Source organism: Ailuropoda melanoleuca, chromosome 1 (genome assembly GCF_002007445.2).
Source record: "Ailuropoda melanoleuca isolate Jingjing chromosome 1, ASM200744v2, whole genome shotgun sequence".
NCBI classification, from domain to species: domain Eukaryota; kingdom Metazoa; phylum Chordata; class Mammalia; order Carnivora; family Ursidae; genus Ailuropoda; species Ailuropoda melanoleuca.
Window position 1 is genome coordinate 108,088,855 of NC_048218.1, and position 16,015 is coordinate 108,104,869.

The 16,015-nt window shown below is 37.6% G+C and overlaps 2 protein-coding genes across 18 annotated transcripts in view; one reads left to right on the top strand and one right to left on the bottom strand.

Annotated features, from left to right (window-relative positions):
- The window catches only part of MED12L (mediator complex subunit 12L), a 361,057-nt gene that overhangs the window by 63,204 nt on the left and 281,838 nt on the right, over positions 1–16,015 (bottom strand). For 14 of the 16 annotated variants that reach the window (XM_034664576.1, XM_034664493.1, XM_034664515.1 and 11 more), the window contains 7 exons: positions 15,257–15,404; positions 10,130–10,248; positions 9,332–9,475; positions 8,110–8,273; positions 5,244–5,375; positions 2,074–2,301; positions 1,079–1,220 (listed from right to left, as the gene is read on the bottom strand). In XM_034664576.1, coding sequence (XP_034520467.1) covers positions 1,079–1,220; positions 2,074–2,301; positions 5,244–5,375; positions 8,110–8,273; positions 9,332–9,475; positions 10,130–10,248; positions 15,257–15,404 — 1,077 coding nt within the window. The remainder of the gene's footprint in view (positions 1–1,078; positions 1,221–2,073; positions 2,302–5,243; positions 5,376–8,109; positions 8,274–9,331; positions 9,476–10,129; positions 10,249–15,256; positions 15,405–16,015) is intronic. The other 2 variants (XM_034664507.1, XM_034664571.1) reach the window with 2 other exon arrangements.
- P2RY12 (purinergic receptor P2Y12) overlaps positions 1–16,015 on the top strand; it is a 44,871-nt gene that overhangs the window by 16,983 nt on the left and 11,873 nt on the right. The window contains exon 1 of one of the 2 annotated variants that reach the window (XM_011221168.3): positions 15,398–15,644. The exons of the other annotated variant lie outside the window; for it this stretch is intronic. The gene's annotated coding sequence lies outside the window, so the exon portion shown is untranslated. Of the gene's footprint in view, positions 1–15,397; positions 15,645–16,015 lie in introns of those variants that run through there. 2 annotated transcript variants of the gene reach the window in all.

Sequence of the window (16,015 nt, forward strand, 5' to 3'; positions counted from 1 at the left end):
CAGAATAAAACTTCTACCTATACTGACCTCACAAGACTTTGGAAGAGAACAAAAACAATCATAACAGCAGCCTTCATATTAAGTTGTACTATATGCCAAAAACTATGGTTAATGATTTACAAAAATCACCTCATTTAATAGCACACCACCGTGAGGCTCATACTATTATTAATTCTGATTTTGCAGATGAAGGAACAAAGTGGAGATAAAGTAAAATAGAAAGCATCCAAGAGGTTAAGGAATTATGTTAAAGATAAAAACTGGGATCTCTTCTGTCTGGAAAAGTGGGTAACAGATATGAGTTTGTACTTCAATGTATATATACATACATACACATGTGTATACATATAAAAAAACCTTTGGGTACCTAACAGAATTGAGTAGAATTATCTATCTAGTCCTGAGATACCAGAACTAGAAAGTAAACTGGAAGGTGGTTTGTAAAATGCATAAATGTCTTTTACACAGAAGAAACACCAACATGTAACTCTAAAAAGTGATAGGAAAAACAGACTCATGACAGATTTTTAAGAAATTTACACATCATGGATGCAAAAGGACATGCGAAGGAGATGAGTGATATATGCAGGCAATCTCCTTATCAACTTCCAGACACAATCACTAAGAAAGACTGAACACGCCAATGAATCTGGGCCTGGACACTCTTAGGCAACACGGTGAAAGCTATATTCCTAGAATGTACCTTGATCGTTACAAAACAACGTGGTTCTCTTCAAAGTGTAAACTGCTTTAGGTAAATTATGTCTTATACCATGAGGAGCCCAAGGCACGTGTTAAACAATATGAACTGACAGCTCTGAAGAGAACATACTATATAAAAATCTCAGTTAAAAAGAGGGAAATTCTTGGCATCTCTGCTATAGATTAAGCTATTGTATTTATTTCGATTTTTTTTTCATTTATGTAATCCTTGGCAACCACATTCTCATTTATTGCTTTTGGGCAGAGAATGAAAAAAATATTTTATATTTCAGGTAAGGGTTAAGTCAGTTAAAAAGAATTACTAACTAAATATTTAATTGCGCAGATGATTTTTTAAATGAAAAAGAAAACTTACATCTACAGTGCAAAGTACATCATTAAACCCCCACACATGATTTGAAGAACAACAAAGAGCCTTCAGGACTCCCAGCCATTCTGAACTAAGAACAGTGCAGCAAGCTGTCAGCTCCGAAGAGAAATTGGCAATGTCGTTAATCCTAGGAAGAGGAAAAAGAACATAGTAGAAATTAGCAGGCACATGTGATATACTTAATGAACACACACATACCTCACTAGCATCAAACAACTCATCCATTTCTAAGATGCAAAGATTTATTAAATGCCCACTTGTTAAATAACCTAGTAGAACCTGGAACCAATAATAAAAGTAAGTGGCTTCAAATGTTTTCTAATATTTAATGCTGTTAAGCAATCAGTACAGATGCCAATTAACATATTTTTGTTCTGAGAACAAATCTGACTTACAAATTTACATTTTTAGGGGTATCAAAAAAATTAAAGACACTATGTAATTTAGATAGGCCAAAACGGGGTGTTTTAAAATAGAGGTATTTTTTTAAGACTCTATTTATTTATTTATTTGGAAAGAAAGAGCAAGCAGAAGCAGGGGGAGGGGCAGAATGAGAGGGAGGGAGAGACTCTCAAGCAGATTCCACGCAGAGCACAGACCCGATGCAGAGCTCGATCCCACAACCCTGAGATCATGACCTGAGCTGAAATTAAGAGTCAGAGGCCAAACCCACTGAGCCACCCAGGCCCCCTGATAAAGCACTTTTTTGGTGTGTATTTTTATTATATGTTTTTATAAGTGGAGAGATAACTTGTAGTTTATATCTAAAGCATCTCATGCCAGAGCAATCAGCCAGAACAGCCTGACAGGCTAAGGAAATCACAGTATAAAGCAGGGATAAATTCAGGAATAAATGGGGGGGAACAAAAAGCAAACAACTCCAAATTCAGCCCAGGCAATTACTAACGACATTAGCTTAAAAGTAACACCAAGGCAATGACTAGGTTGTTAGATGTGAATTCCAGGGTAACCCAGCTCACCTTCCAGCATCCTGATGGCCCATACATACATTCATGAGCGTATTACAGACGAAGCTGTAACGATTGGCCGCATTGTCACTAAGGATCTTGCCCAGCATTGAGTAATTGATGCTACGAGCTGAAGGATTCTCAATAAAATCCATCATGAAGTCCGGATCCCATCGCAAGTTAGAATTTGCAGGCATCACATTATTATATATGGTTTGCTTAACTTTTGAACAGGCACTACTGAGGTTATAAGGAGAAAAGTTAAAAAAAACAAAACTAGAATAACTAGAAAGCTATTTCGTTTAAGGACAGATTCAATGGCAGCAAATATAAATAATGTATTCCTAGAGAAGAGTCACATAAGGAGGTTTTCATTCCAACTTCTTAACAGTCTAGCAAATAACCAATCTAGCAGACAGGACTAAAGCCACCCACTAAATGACAGTAATTACAGCCTTCTCCACTCTTTCTCGGCAGACGATTTATATAAAAAGGTGTCAGCTGTCCCTGAAGGAGGTAAGCTTGCAACCTGGAGTATGACCTGTTCAAAATGATGAACATTTCACAGTCCTCAGTGCTTTTAAACATCTCCCGTATTCCTGCCTTAACCCTTGTCATCCTTTCTACTCAACATTTCATTCATTCACTTAGTAGTAGTTCTTAATTTGTTTCACTTTCTCTCTAAAAATGAAACAAAAACAAACTTTGTTCTTTGCTGGTTCCTTCCACCTCTCCATACCGAGAGTCATTTTAATGAAACGGACTTCAGCAAATAGTAAAGCATTGCCTCTTTTCCTACTTAATTCTACCAATCTATTCATGTCTGCCTTAAAAACCAAAAGAATCCTGCTTTACTCTCTCAATTTTTATAAGATTCATCGCCCACTTTTCTTTCTATTACATAATTTTTCTGAAATCTGTGGCTTGTGATGAGGTCTCCTTACTCTTCATTTCTAGGCTTTCTGTTTCCTTTATTACACTCTTTCCAGATGAGCTTCCATGCTTTAATAAAACGTTAGCTGCTTTCTAGGTCACTCCCAAATTCTTACCACTCTCCGTTGCAGACATATATGGAATTAAGGAAACAACTGAGACATTTTCCTTCTGAAATTTCCTATACCTGAAAAACCTGACAGAGTAATAAAAGCAACACTATGCTCTAAGGCCAAAATGACTTATGCGCAAATCCAGGCTTCATAATTTATTAGCTTATGATGAGGAATAACCAACTTGTTGATAGGAACAGTCATTTCTACTTCCTGAGGTTGTGGGGAGGAGTAAAGATCTTGACGGAAAGAGCCCAGCACAGTGCTCGGCACACGGCGGCAGCACGATCCGTGCAATATGTATTTCCCCCCAGTAATCCTCTCACACAACTTTAGAGATGCTCCTTCAGATCTAATTATTAAAGCTGTTTTATTAGCATACTAACAGAAAGCTCTCTGAGTAGCTAGGCTCTCGTTTGAACATTCTTCTTAATCTTGATTGACAAATAATGCCGACTTCAGGGTTTCCTGAGAGCTGCGCTGGCCTTCCAGGTCTTTAGTTGAGGAAACATGAGTGAGGGCCACTCCCTGTGATGAGACACCACACCATACTAACCCTCAGCTCACTGTTGGTCTCCTAAACCTCCACACGCCCAGGGTACATTACTTGAATTCACTTACTGAACACACTTGCGCTACCGGGCAGGAGCACTAGGGGTCAAACAGGGTATTGGGGCTTTCTTGGGAAGTTCACTATTCGGTTTCAAGAACCAAATCATGTATGAGAAAGCTCTCCGAAAACCGTAAACTGAAAATGAAAGCTGTCTGTAAAGTCAGAATGTGGGGTATTACTATTATTACATCATTTCTGTGGAAACGTGTTTCCTAAGACCCACTCGAATGTTCTACAAGGGATTATGTGGAAACCTAGCTCATTTCATGATGACACACTCTATTTTTTTCCCTATTGATACCATTAAAAATATTATGGTGTTTTTTTTTTTGATGTAGCTTTCATTCAGCAGGTTTTTTGCAGTGCCTGCTAGGAGACAAACGCTACTCCAGGTCCAAGGATACGGCCGTGAAGAAAATAAAAGTCCCTCCTTCCATGAAGCTTACATACTAGGAGGAAGCCAGACGATAAATACATATAAAATTCAGCCAGTGGTAGCACAGAGAGTAGGGGAAGAGGCTGCTATTTAAAACAGGACAGGCAGGGAGGTAGAGTAGTGAATGTACTGCGGGCTTGAACATGTAAGAGAGGGAAAGACTACATGAACGGGAGCAGCAAATGCCAAATCCCCAAGACAGGAGCGTGCTTTGAGTGTGTGAAGACCAGGAAGGAGGTCCGTATGGTTAGACAGTGGGGAAGAGGGAGAAGAGGAGATTGGATTCAGGAGATCCTGAAGGCTAGGTTAGGACCTTGAATTTTATTCTGGTAGATAAGAAGCCACTAGAAAACATCAAGTTATTCTTGTTTTAAAAGGATGACTTTAGTAGGTATGCCGACATTATGTTAAAGAGAGTCAGGGGTCCGAGCAGAGAAACTGGTTAGGACCCTGTAATAGTTCAACCGAGAGATGGTGGTAGTAACAGAGCAATGGCAAGCAGTCACGCTCTACACAAACCTGGAACACAAAGCTCACCGAATTTACAGAGAACCTTAACTGATGGTTCTTTCCTTATTTCCTTCTAGACGACAAATTTACTTTGCAGCTATTATCTTCCCCTTTGTACCCCCGCCTACAATTAATAATCAAAATTTCCTCAAAATAACATTAAGTAAGTATGTATTTTCTAGCACCTATCTACTTGTGCGGGTAATAGCAAGCGCTAAGATGCAGAGAATGACACCCACTCAGGGACACCATCTCAGATAGGATGGTCAAGGAAGCAAAGGAGCAAAGGTGGTGAGAAAGTAAGCATGCAAATAGCAGGGAAATGACATTCCAAGTGAGGTACCAGCAAGTGCAAAACAGCATATGTCCTCTCAAATTTATCTCAGAATTGCAATCATAGCTAAACATGCATAGTAATTGGTAATAGAAGGTTAAAGTGACAATGAAAGGTAATTCGATATGAATTCTGGCAGATATAATTATGATTAATTTTCATTATTAAAAAGTATGACAATATCGGTTGGGTCACTACCAAGTACAGGCATAATCCTATTCCTGCTGCCTTTCTTCTACCCACCTGAAGAGGTCTCCAAATTTACTTCTGAGGTGGCTACATGACACATAGAGATCATAGAGGTAGGCTAAAATGCATCTCTCGGGGGAGGAACATTCTGAGGGATTCACAACATGCTTTACCACACCACATAACCTGAGGAGAAAAATACATGAAGAAATGAGATACATATTTTGCTAATGTATCTTATTGTTTGAATCTTTTACAGTGAGAATATGTGCATGTATTGAGTAAGAAAAAAGGTATCAGGTTTTTAATACTAACGATTGTAGCAATAATACGTAATTGCATAAAATATCATTTTTCTATTAGGATATTGAAATACTAGAGGATTTTTAAAAAGACTTGGGAAATACCCCTAACAACAAGAAATGAAAGAAATTCCTCCATACAGAAGGTATGTGTGGAGGAATCCAATGAATTTGCTGTGACTAGAACACTAGAGGAAAGCTGCCATAGTGAATCTCTCTTCAGTAAAAAGACTCATAAATTCAGGCTGTTTGCAAAGATTCTTAAGTCCACTGCTTTGGAAAAGAGCAAGTCTCTAAATCAGTAAATCTGGGAAATTCATTTTCAGGACCATGAGCTGGTTCTGGCAAAAACTTGATGAATTCATGATTTGAGGTCACATTCTCCTTGTTTATCCAAACTAGACACAAATTTTACTTTACCTTATGTAAGAAATTAAGCCCCCTCCCTTTTTTTCTTTAGTGACATTCTCTAGAAGTCTTTCAACAAAGAAGTACTGTTACTATTCCACTTTGGTGCCCTTTTCCACATACCAGAAGAATAGTCCCTTTGGCCATAGTTCATTCAACACAAAGCTTCATACAACACACAAGTAAACACTGGGGGTCCATCCACCTATTTGTAAATCTGATTCCACTACAGGGTTCAGTAATATCACAATAGTATCATCAATGACTCAGATTATTAAAGCTGAAAAGGGCTTTTGAAATCATCTGATTCACCTTCCTCATTTTATAAAGAGGGAGCTGAGGCCCAGACAGGTGAAATAACCTGCCCACAGGCAAAAGACTAGTTCACGGTACATCCAAGAGGGGAGCTGAGGTCTCCACACTCTCAATCCTCAGGCCTCTCCACGATTCAGGGGGTGAAGGAAGCCAGAGGTCTAGGCTATAAAGGCCAAGAAGGACACTACAATCACAAATACCGGAGGTGGAAATGACAAGACAATAAAAAAATGACAGTGTTGCCTTCCAAACCCTGTGAATTGATACCAGCAGACAGAGCCACCAGACAGCTGATAAAAGCTGTCAATTACAGCAAAAGTATCCTGCACTTAAGAAGCAAAGTAGAGGATTCGATCTGTTAACCATACTAACAAAGATTCCAGACGTACTCTAAAAAGCAAGAAATTATGTTTTGATTAAAGTAAACATTTATAGAGAGCTTAGTAGGCATCCATATCATAGCAGTCAGTGTTTCCTTTATTTTTTTTTCACTTGCTAGAGATAAGAAACACATTTTACACTGGGATCCAGTATATGCATATCAGTACAAAATAAGAGCTTTCGGGAAATATTTATCCTTAGCATGAATAACAAAATAAAAATATAATATCAAATATGATTTTATGAACATTTAATAGATAATGCATTTAAAATGTCAAAATAAATGATACTAAATTTCAAAATAACAAAAATAAAATGTGTCAAAACCTATAATAATATTCATTTCATGACTAAGTAATGGGTTTCTGAACAGTTTAGAAAGCACAGTATAAATCAAGGAACATAGTATAAATCTAAGCTCTTACTTAGAATAACTTTAAGCAATCTGGGAGATTTATTAGCTATGCAATGTTAAGTACATCACTTCACCAAACACTTCATTTAAAAGACCCGAGTCTCACTTTCCTGATTTGTAAATGGTACTAATTATGCAATTTTATAGGGTAGTTGAGGGCAATTAGGTAGTCCCATATTTCCTGAATTCTAAAATGTTTATTTTCAAACTTTTAAAAATATCTGGAATGTTTGAGATTTAATAGTCTACGTGTACTATTAATGTGGTAGCATTTCCTTTTCCAAAGAAAGCTTCTGTTAAATGGATGGCACTCTAGAATAGATTATAAATTGATTGCATGTGCTAGATTACCAAAAAAAAAAAAAAAAAGTACTATGGAACCAAAGAACCCCATGTTTTAAATCCAGGAAGAAAATGTCAGAAAAAGAGGTGTTTTTTGTTGTTGTTGTTTTAATATATATAAAGCCCTAGAGAAAGACGTCTGCAGTAGACAGACAGGAGCTCCATACGAGTGTTTCGTCACTACATTCCTCTTGTCCCTGTAAACTCAGCCTCTAATGCTTGGTGCAACTTCATGAGTGACAGTAAAGAAAACTTCACCCCACAGTTCAAACAAACCAGAAACAGACTAAGAAACAAGAAAGTCATTTGTTCTAGATTAACTTCTGTCAAGATGTATTTAGTTTCTAAAACAAATGAAATTGAAGAAGCAAATATCGAAAATAACAATGCGTGCACAGCTCATTTGGTCTTGAATATAAACTGAAATTACACCAACGAAGCGGCTGTCAATTGCTCATCATTCATAATAAGCCATGGTTTGGGGCAGCAAATGACACAGTGTTGTAAATGATTGGCTCATATTCCTAGAAAAGAGGGGCAGGAAAGGAAGGCCCCTCTATTAAGAGAACACAGTTTTCATGCTTACATCTCCTTCTCTGATAAGTATTTTCTGGCAAAAGTAGCCTTTAACTCTTTCTTTTAAATTGAAACAAGCACCTGTACTATTTTTCCTCTTAAAACCATTACGATATTCCATCACAAATTAATCATAGAAAACAATAATGGTAAAAACAAACATGATGTTTTGTATACCAACCCTTCAAACACCTGGGCTGTCTGATCGGGATTCAGGATGAGACAGCTATGGTACCGCCTGAGAACAGCCACAATGCACACACACAGTCCCGTCGTGTAACTGCCTGCCAGGCTGGACGATTTCAGGAGCAGTTCGGCTTCCACAACACTCAGTTCATTTAGCAGCTACAATGGAAGAAAAGAGCGAATAAACATGTAGCTGCCAAAATGAATAGGAAAAACATTTATTTTCACAGACCACAGATACACTGAGTCATTCTAATACCATTTTATCTCACCCATTATCCTGTCCCAGGACCGTATGCGCACACAACTACAGTGTGAGAAAACAAGCCCCAGTGAGTTAAACCGGTTTTTATTTTTAATCCTTTGCCAAGTTCTACAGTTTTTGCTCTGTCTAGACATCATGGTACATACAATCAGAAAGAATCCAACACTCAAACAGCTACCAAAATTTGATGGCAGCCCAAAGTTCTAGACCAGATGATTTCAGAGAACATCCCCGCCTCTCAGTTTTTCCTCTCTTCCCTTCTCAAGAAGACAGAAGTCATTTGTCATTACTTTCTTGTTATTAATGAAACATCTTCAATAATAGAAAACAAGTTTTATTTCCATTCACTAAAAGCAAGATAATAAATGAACTCAAATATGTGTATAAGAAATTTAATGGGACAAATCATGGGGCGCCTGGGTGGCACAGCGGTTAGGCGTCTGCCTTCGGCTCAGGGCGTGGTCCCGGTGTTATGGGATCGAGCCCCACATCAGGCTCTTCTGCTGTGAGCCTGCTTCTTCCTCTCCCATTCCCCCTGATCGTGTTCCCTCTCTCGCTGGCTGTCTCTATCTCTATCGAATAAATAAATAAAATCTTTAAAAAAAAAAAAAAAAGAAATTTAATGGGACAAATCAAATTTGTAAGGTTTTGCTTTTTTTCCTCTTAACCTAAAATATACTCTATAATAAATAATAAATAAGCTTTCACCTTGCCTTATACAAAAGAAAAATAAATCCTCAAAATCCTCACATTTTTAAAGGACTATTACATATCTTAGCACCAATTATAATTATTTGAGAACCATGAACATGGCTGCAATTAAAATACTAGTTGAATACTATTGATTCAGAATGTCTCTATTAAAAAATGCACTGGGTTGCTCATTTTGAACTATATGATGCCTAGCAGGTTTGCTTTCCTAAAAACGAGAGAAGCAGGGTCTCTTTGACACCTGTATTGCGAAGTCAATTAGTCCATTGATGTTCAGCGCTGGCTCCATAAGATCAAAGATAAGCTGAATATGGTGAGCCAAAGGGAGATGATAGGATGTTCCTGAAGCAAAGCTTGTGATTTGTTCCAGCACATTGTTAGAGATCTGGGCAACCAAAACCAAACAAACAGAATTGAAAATAATTGTAAGATCAATATTCAAAATTATTTTAATTTTTTAAGCAAGAAATTTGAATTTATATATTCTACTTAGAAGAAAGTTAAAACATATTTCCACAGAAACCAAAACTATATACAAATTCAGTAACTTCCTTACTACAACTATAATTTGAAGGAATAAGCCAAGTGGTCATTAAGATCTTAACCTATCTTAATGGTAGAACAACTACGAATGCTCATTAATTTCCAGAGAACAGCTGAGTATCAGTGGATTTGTAAAACATAGATCTGGGTTTTTTTTCTCATTTAGATAGTATTTTATCTTAGTCATCAACAGATTTACCCCTTACCATAGCAATGTAGGACCAAAATGTAATAATGTAAGTATTTTATTAGGGAGCATTTGATACAGCATTGACTATTATCGTAAGGCGAAAGTATCTGTGATAAAAATTAACTTCTCTGAAGAAGACAACCTGACACTTAAAACTGAACTACTCAATAGTATGAGATGATTCCAAATATGTTTTAAAAACTTATCTATACAACCAAATAAAGCCAAAAACATATATTGCATAAAAGAAATTTGTAAGTAAATATGAATATTCCAAATGCATAACACGCAGCTTTAAACAGCTACCTGAGACGTCACTTGATGCTGATCAAAATATGAAAGGAGCTGAAGTTTTGTGAACACGGTCTCCAGTGTCGGAAATGCTTCCTGTTTGTTCTTCCTGGTCTTTGGTCCTTCATCTCCAACTAAACATACAGTGGATATATTACTTTGCATTTAATAGAAACTCTTGACTTTTTCAGGGGATACTTTTTATTGAAGCATGGCATATATGGAGAAGTGCACAAACTATGAATTTCTACAAAGTAAACTCATGTAATGAGACTCAAATCACAAAATCACATACCAGAAACTTAGACACCTCCTCGGGCTCCTTCTTGTCACCTCTCTGCCCCAGGGGATCAAGATCCTGACTTCTAAAGACTTGGATAAGTATTGCCCACTTTGGAACCACAGGAGAGATACTTTTCACACCCAGCAGCTATCACTCAACAATATGCGTCTGAGAATTGATCCATACCATTGAGGCAACTTTAACTTGTTCTAAAAATTAGTAATTCCCATTCATGGATATTATACTAATGTGTGATATACCACCATTCATTTATTTATCCTAGTGAGTAGTTTCCAGATTTTGGCTATTAATGGAAGTACCTCTATAAACACTTCTAACTCTTAAAATAAAATGAAAACAAGGAAAGGGGGAAAAAAATCACCCAGGGTCACACTGACATAATAGAAACTTTACTGGCATCTTGTTAGGACATTTGCCATGATATTTCTCGCAAACAGTTTAATATGTTTAAAAAAAAAACGAAATTTATCCAATTTTAAATTATTTTAGGGGTAGCAAGGAATTAAATCAATCCACATAATGGGAAAGTGCTGCATTTAACAATTTAGCATAAAGAAGTTTAAAGAAAATTAAAAAAAAATTGTAAACACTACTTATCCCAGGGGGACTCTTGTTCTTCTCCACAGTTCTAAGGATAAGATCCAAAAAGAATCAGATCCTATCTTAAATATCTTTAAATATATGCATTTATAAAGACAAATCTAAAAAACCCAGAAAGGTCGGATTATATGATCTGTATGATCACTTCTAATGCCCTGATTCTAAGTAGTCTAAGGCTACTGAGACGGGAGCCTCATCACTCCTATCTTCTTATTTGGGAAAGTTTACTTTCAGAGAGCAAGGGTCACTTTACAGATTTTTCTATTAAAGACACGGGGATTTCACTGAATGCAAAAAGATTTTGCTGAAGGCCAACATAATGGTTTTAGAAAATAACATTAGAAGAGATTTTCTTTCAAATACAAGCAAGTGTAGTTTATAGGTGTACGCACAGGCATGCACACACCATGGTGTTTTATTTCCTAAAGCAAACAAACCCTGATAGCAGAGCACATAGAATTAAAAGGTGATGAGTAACAGAAGGTACAAGACTGTGCCACTTTTGTTAAACAACACCAAATCTAATGCAAAGAGTAAGTCCATTAAACCTTTTTGATTTTCATATCTATTCTCAAATTAAGTGTGGTCGTTTGCCTTCTATATAGCTGCCCACATGTAATAAGCAGGCTTAAAATATTCAAGTTTTGAATTTTTCATGAGCTAACATCATTGATCTAAGGCTGAAAACTCACATCAATGGTCTTGGGTACAATATGCTTTAAAGTGAAGTTAACATATTTAATCAGTCCTTCCTGGGACCAAAACAAATAAACAAGCAAAAATAACACACTTGAGGAAGAACAGCCAGCATGAGAATTGACAAATGCATTTTTTTTTGGTTTATGCTAAATGGGCTCTATTTTACTTACATGTAGCTAACTTCTTTTTCTTTTTCTTTTTTTTTAAGAGTCTATTTATTTGACAGAGAGACAGCAAGAGAGGGAACACATGCAAGGGGAGTGGGAGAGGGAGAAGCAGGCTTCCTGCCAAGCAGGGAGCCCGATGCAGGGCTCGATCCCAGGACCCTGGGATCATGACCTGAGCCAAAGGCAGATGCTTAACAGCTGAGCCACCCAGGTGCCCCCTGTAGATAACTTCTTAAAACCTCATACAATTGGGTTCTTGGCAATTTAGATTCATTTAAAAAAAAAAATTAAGAAATAAGTGGTGATTCTCAACGGACTACTTTATTTTAATGATATTTACACAAATAACAATGTAGTCATAATCCATGGTTTTTCCTTATCTCTTTTATGTTAATTTGCTTTCATAATACATTTTATTGCTCTTGCTTATTTTTGGTTTTCCTTTTTTTAAAAAAAATCTTTAAATCCTGGAAATTTTGGCCTTTCCTGTCATTGTAAACTTCATTAATGTTAAAAAAAAAAAACAAAAACGAAACGAAAAAACCAAAACAACACTGACGACCAATGATGACTAGCCAATGTAAATGGAAAATGAAGACTGACCATACTCAACTGGGAAGTGTTATTTGAACTCCCATAGAAGGCCTGGTTGATGTGAGAACACTTCTAATCAGTTCCTCAGAACCATACTTTTCTATGTAGCCAGAAATCAAATACACACTAACACAAGCTCTGTTTTCCTCCCTTACCGGTTCTCTTTGCTGAAACAGTGGGCAAATCACCATTAATCAGAGGTACAGCTAGCTAGCTTCTGGTGAGCATACCAGGTTTTAAGTTGTGACCTAAACTTTGACTATTTATCAGAAGACAGCTCACTATAGCACAAATTAACATATTTCTGATTGAGGAATTTCATCTAAAATGAGGGAAAGAGAGGGGCACCAGGGTGACTCAGTGGGCTGAGCATCTGACTCTCGGTTTCAGCTCAGGTCATGATCTAGGGGTTGTGGGATCGAGCCCCTGGGTGGGCTTCCCACTCAGGGTGGAGTCTGCTTGAGTTTCTCTCCCTCTGCTCTTCCCCCCCACCCCGCTCCTGCATGCTCTCTCACTCTCCAAAATAAATAAATCTTTAAAAAATAAAAAATAAAATGAGGGAAAGACAAACATCCCCATTGCGAATCTCTCCCCACAGCGATGGTTTGACTGCTCATATCTCAAAAAGTAGCATGAAACAAGAATGATTTTCCTCTTTGTGAGTCCATAAGCAAGAACTGCCTATTTAAGAGACGGTACAGGGGCGCCTGGGTGGCACAGCGGTTAAGCGTCTGCCTTCGGCTCAGGGCGTGATCCTGGCGTTATGGGATCGAGCCCCACATCAGGCTCCTCTGCTAGGAGCCTGCCTTCCTCTCCCACTCCCCCTGCTTGTGTTCCCTCTCTCACTGGCTGCCTCTATCTCTGTCAAATAAATAAATAAAATCTTAAAAAAAAAAAAAAAGACGGTACAAAGATAGGATAGACTGTATGTAGTCTGGCATTAAACATTCATTGTGAAGGAAGGAAGTAGGCTCAACAAAAAAGGACACCGCATTGTTTCCTTCCCCTTCCGACTCCTCTCAGCCCTCGAAGCCCAAAAATGCCATAAGATCAGGGAAGACTCTCTAAAATTAATTTTGATGAAACATGTATTACTGATCCTTCTAAAGAAGACAGTGGCCACCCGATTTCCAAGTACACAAAAAGAAGTTTCAAATCTCTTCGCTAGCTACAGTGTTTCTAAATTCAACCTGCTACATGCAATCCATTTCCTCTTTTTTTCTAACAGAGAGAAACAGCAAAACAACAGATCAACAGTTTTTCTTAGGGCAGGTTCTTTGTTTCTGGGTTTTTGTTTGTTTTGTTTTTTTAAAACCAAGCTTGAGAATTACAGGCCAATAACAACAAGGTTTCATTTCCCATCCACAAGTCTTGGTTGTTCCCTCACAGGGCCAGTTGGTACAAGGTCCTTCAGCGGCCTTGGAAGGGAGGGGAGTCAGGGAACTGTTGTAAATCACCTGAAGTAACTCTTCCATTATGTTCTAAAGACGATCGCCTCAAACATCAGACACCTGCAACACCACATTCACACTGAAAAGCATGTGGCCTTCATACCTCGTTTCTGCATGTGCTCCGCTACCGATGGAGAGGACACAGAGCTATTTGTATTAGTTCTGTCTGTACCTTTCTCTAGTAAAGATCTAGTATGGGCGAGCTCTAGTAAATCACCTGGTTAGAGTCTAAAGAGTAGAGGCCCTGTGAAGAGGTTCATAAAAACATATGTATTTTGTACTGGCCAACAAACAGGGTTCCTAGAGCAGTTTATGCCATGTGAAGGAAGAACACTTTGCATAGGGAAAATCCAAACTTTTTTTTCTTTGTTTATTTACATAATAAAGAAATAAACACCAGTAATAGTAGTGAAGTATATATAATGATATCATATTTTAAATCTTATGACTGTCTGATAAAATAAACAATCCTTAAAAAGAGTAATTAGGCAAATGTGAAGTGGATAATTACAGAATTCCAATTATGCAATGTGGTGACATAATATAAAGGCATAGCTTCACTGTAAAAAACTATGTCAAGAGCATGGGAAAAGACTATTCCAAGTAAAGAAGGCGATATAGAGCAAAGACCCAATTTTCTTTGTTTGTCGAAATCACTTGGTGTTATGGGTTGCCCCACTGCCTATTACAATTGCTCATCTAAATAATGTAAAACAAGATCACCAACTGCACTGCCATGATTTTCAATTACCATGCCAATGTGAGTACACAGGCAAGCTATGAGCTTAAATAAGGATGGTAAAGGGGCGCCTCGGGTGGCTCAGTTAAGCATCTGCCTTTGGCTCAGGTGATGATCCCAGGGTCCTGGGATCAAGCCCCACATTGGGCTCCCTGCTCATCAGGGAGCGTGCTTCTCCCTCCGTCTGTACTCTCTCTCTCTGTCAAATAAATAAAAATCTTAAAAAAAAAAAAAAAAAAGAAAAAGGATGGTAAAGAATTGAAGAAATGGAACTTTTCCAGACTAAGGGTTTTCCAAACCCTTCTTTAGTACTTCATTTATGCTTACTGTAGAAAATTTGGGAAGAATGAAAAAAAAGAGAGAAGAAAATTAATATCTACCTACACAACATGGTATTTTAATATAAGGATTACTATAAATGGAACCAAGGCCTTAGAATTTCAATGTGCTTACTCATATTTCAATATGACAGTCATTCAGGAGAGGAAACACTCTGGTGACAGTGCCATGTAGGACTCTGATAAAGACTGTGCTAAGAGGAAGGGCAAAAGACAGCACAATGGGAGCAAATGCATTAAGGCTCTTTACCCCCCGTCTCTGTGGTGCTCTTCTTATTAAGGATTTTCAAAATATCTTTGGTAATCTTCTTCAACTGATGCCTCGCTTCGTCACGCTCTTTGCCCACTCCATAAAGAAGGATTGTGCGCTGGTTACATTCATGACTTGAAGATTCATCCTGAAAAACAGAAAAAAACATTTTGAAACCCTTGTTTGCAGGGGTGGGGTTGCATTTCACATCCATGAAATGCACTAACCACAGCATCTCCATGCTGGCTTGCGCTGGTGGCATCACCTCAACCTCCACTGGCAACACCCTTGTTTTTCCAGTTTGGAACTTGCTAAAGTTTAAAAAAAAAAAAGTGTCAACTGACCTGAAGTCTTAATAGAAGCATTTGATGTGGGCGTACCCTACAGAGTAAGTTTTGACTCTTGAAAACTTTTCATTGTTTAAAATTTGACATGGTAATAATTTCACATCATATTACATATTATCTAGTCATACGTCTTCCTTACGGAAAATGTTATTTCTTAGCAAGCTTGGTTTTCTATATATGGCATCATTAAATATTTTATATTTTTTTAAAAAATGATCTTGCTAGGACCCTCAAGTACTTTGAGGGAAAAAAAAAATGTTCCATTGGCTTCCAAAATGACTGTGTGAGGTGTATGTATATTTATTTCCAAATGACAAAACAGTATAGAAGGCAGGTCTCATCAGGCGTGAGGCAAATAACTGGAAATGCACACATGTTCTACACCACCTTCCTCTACTGGACCACCTCCGCC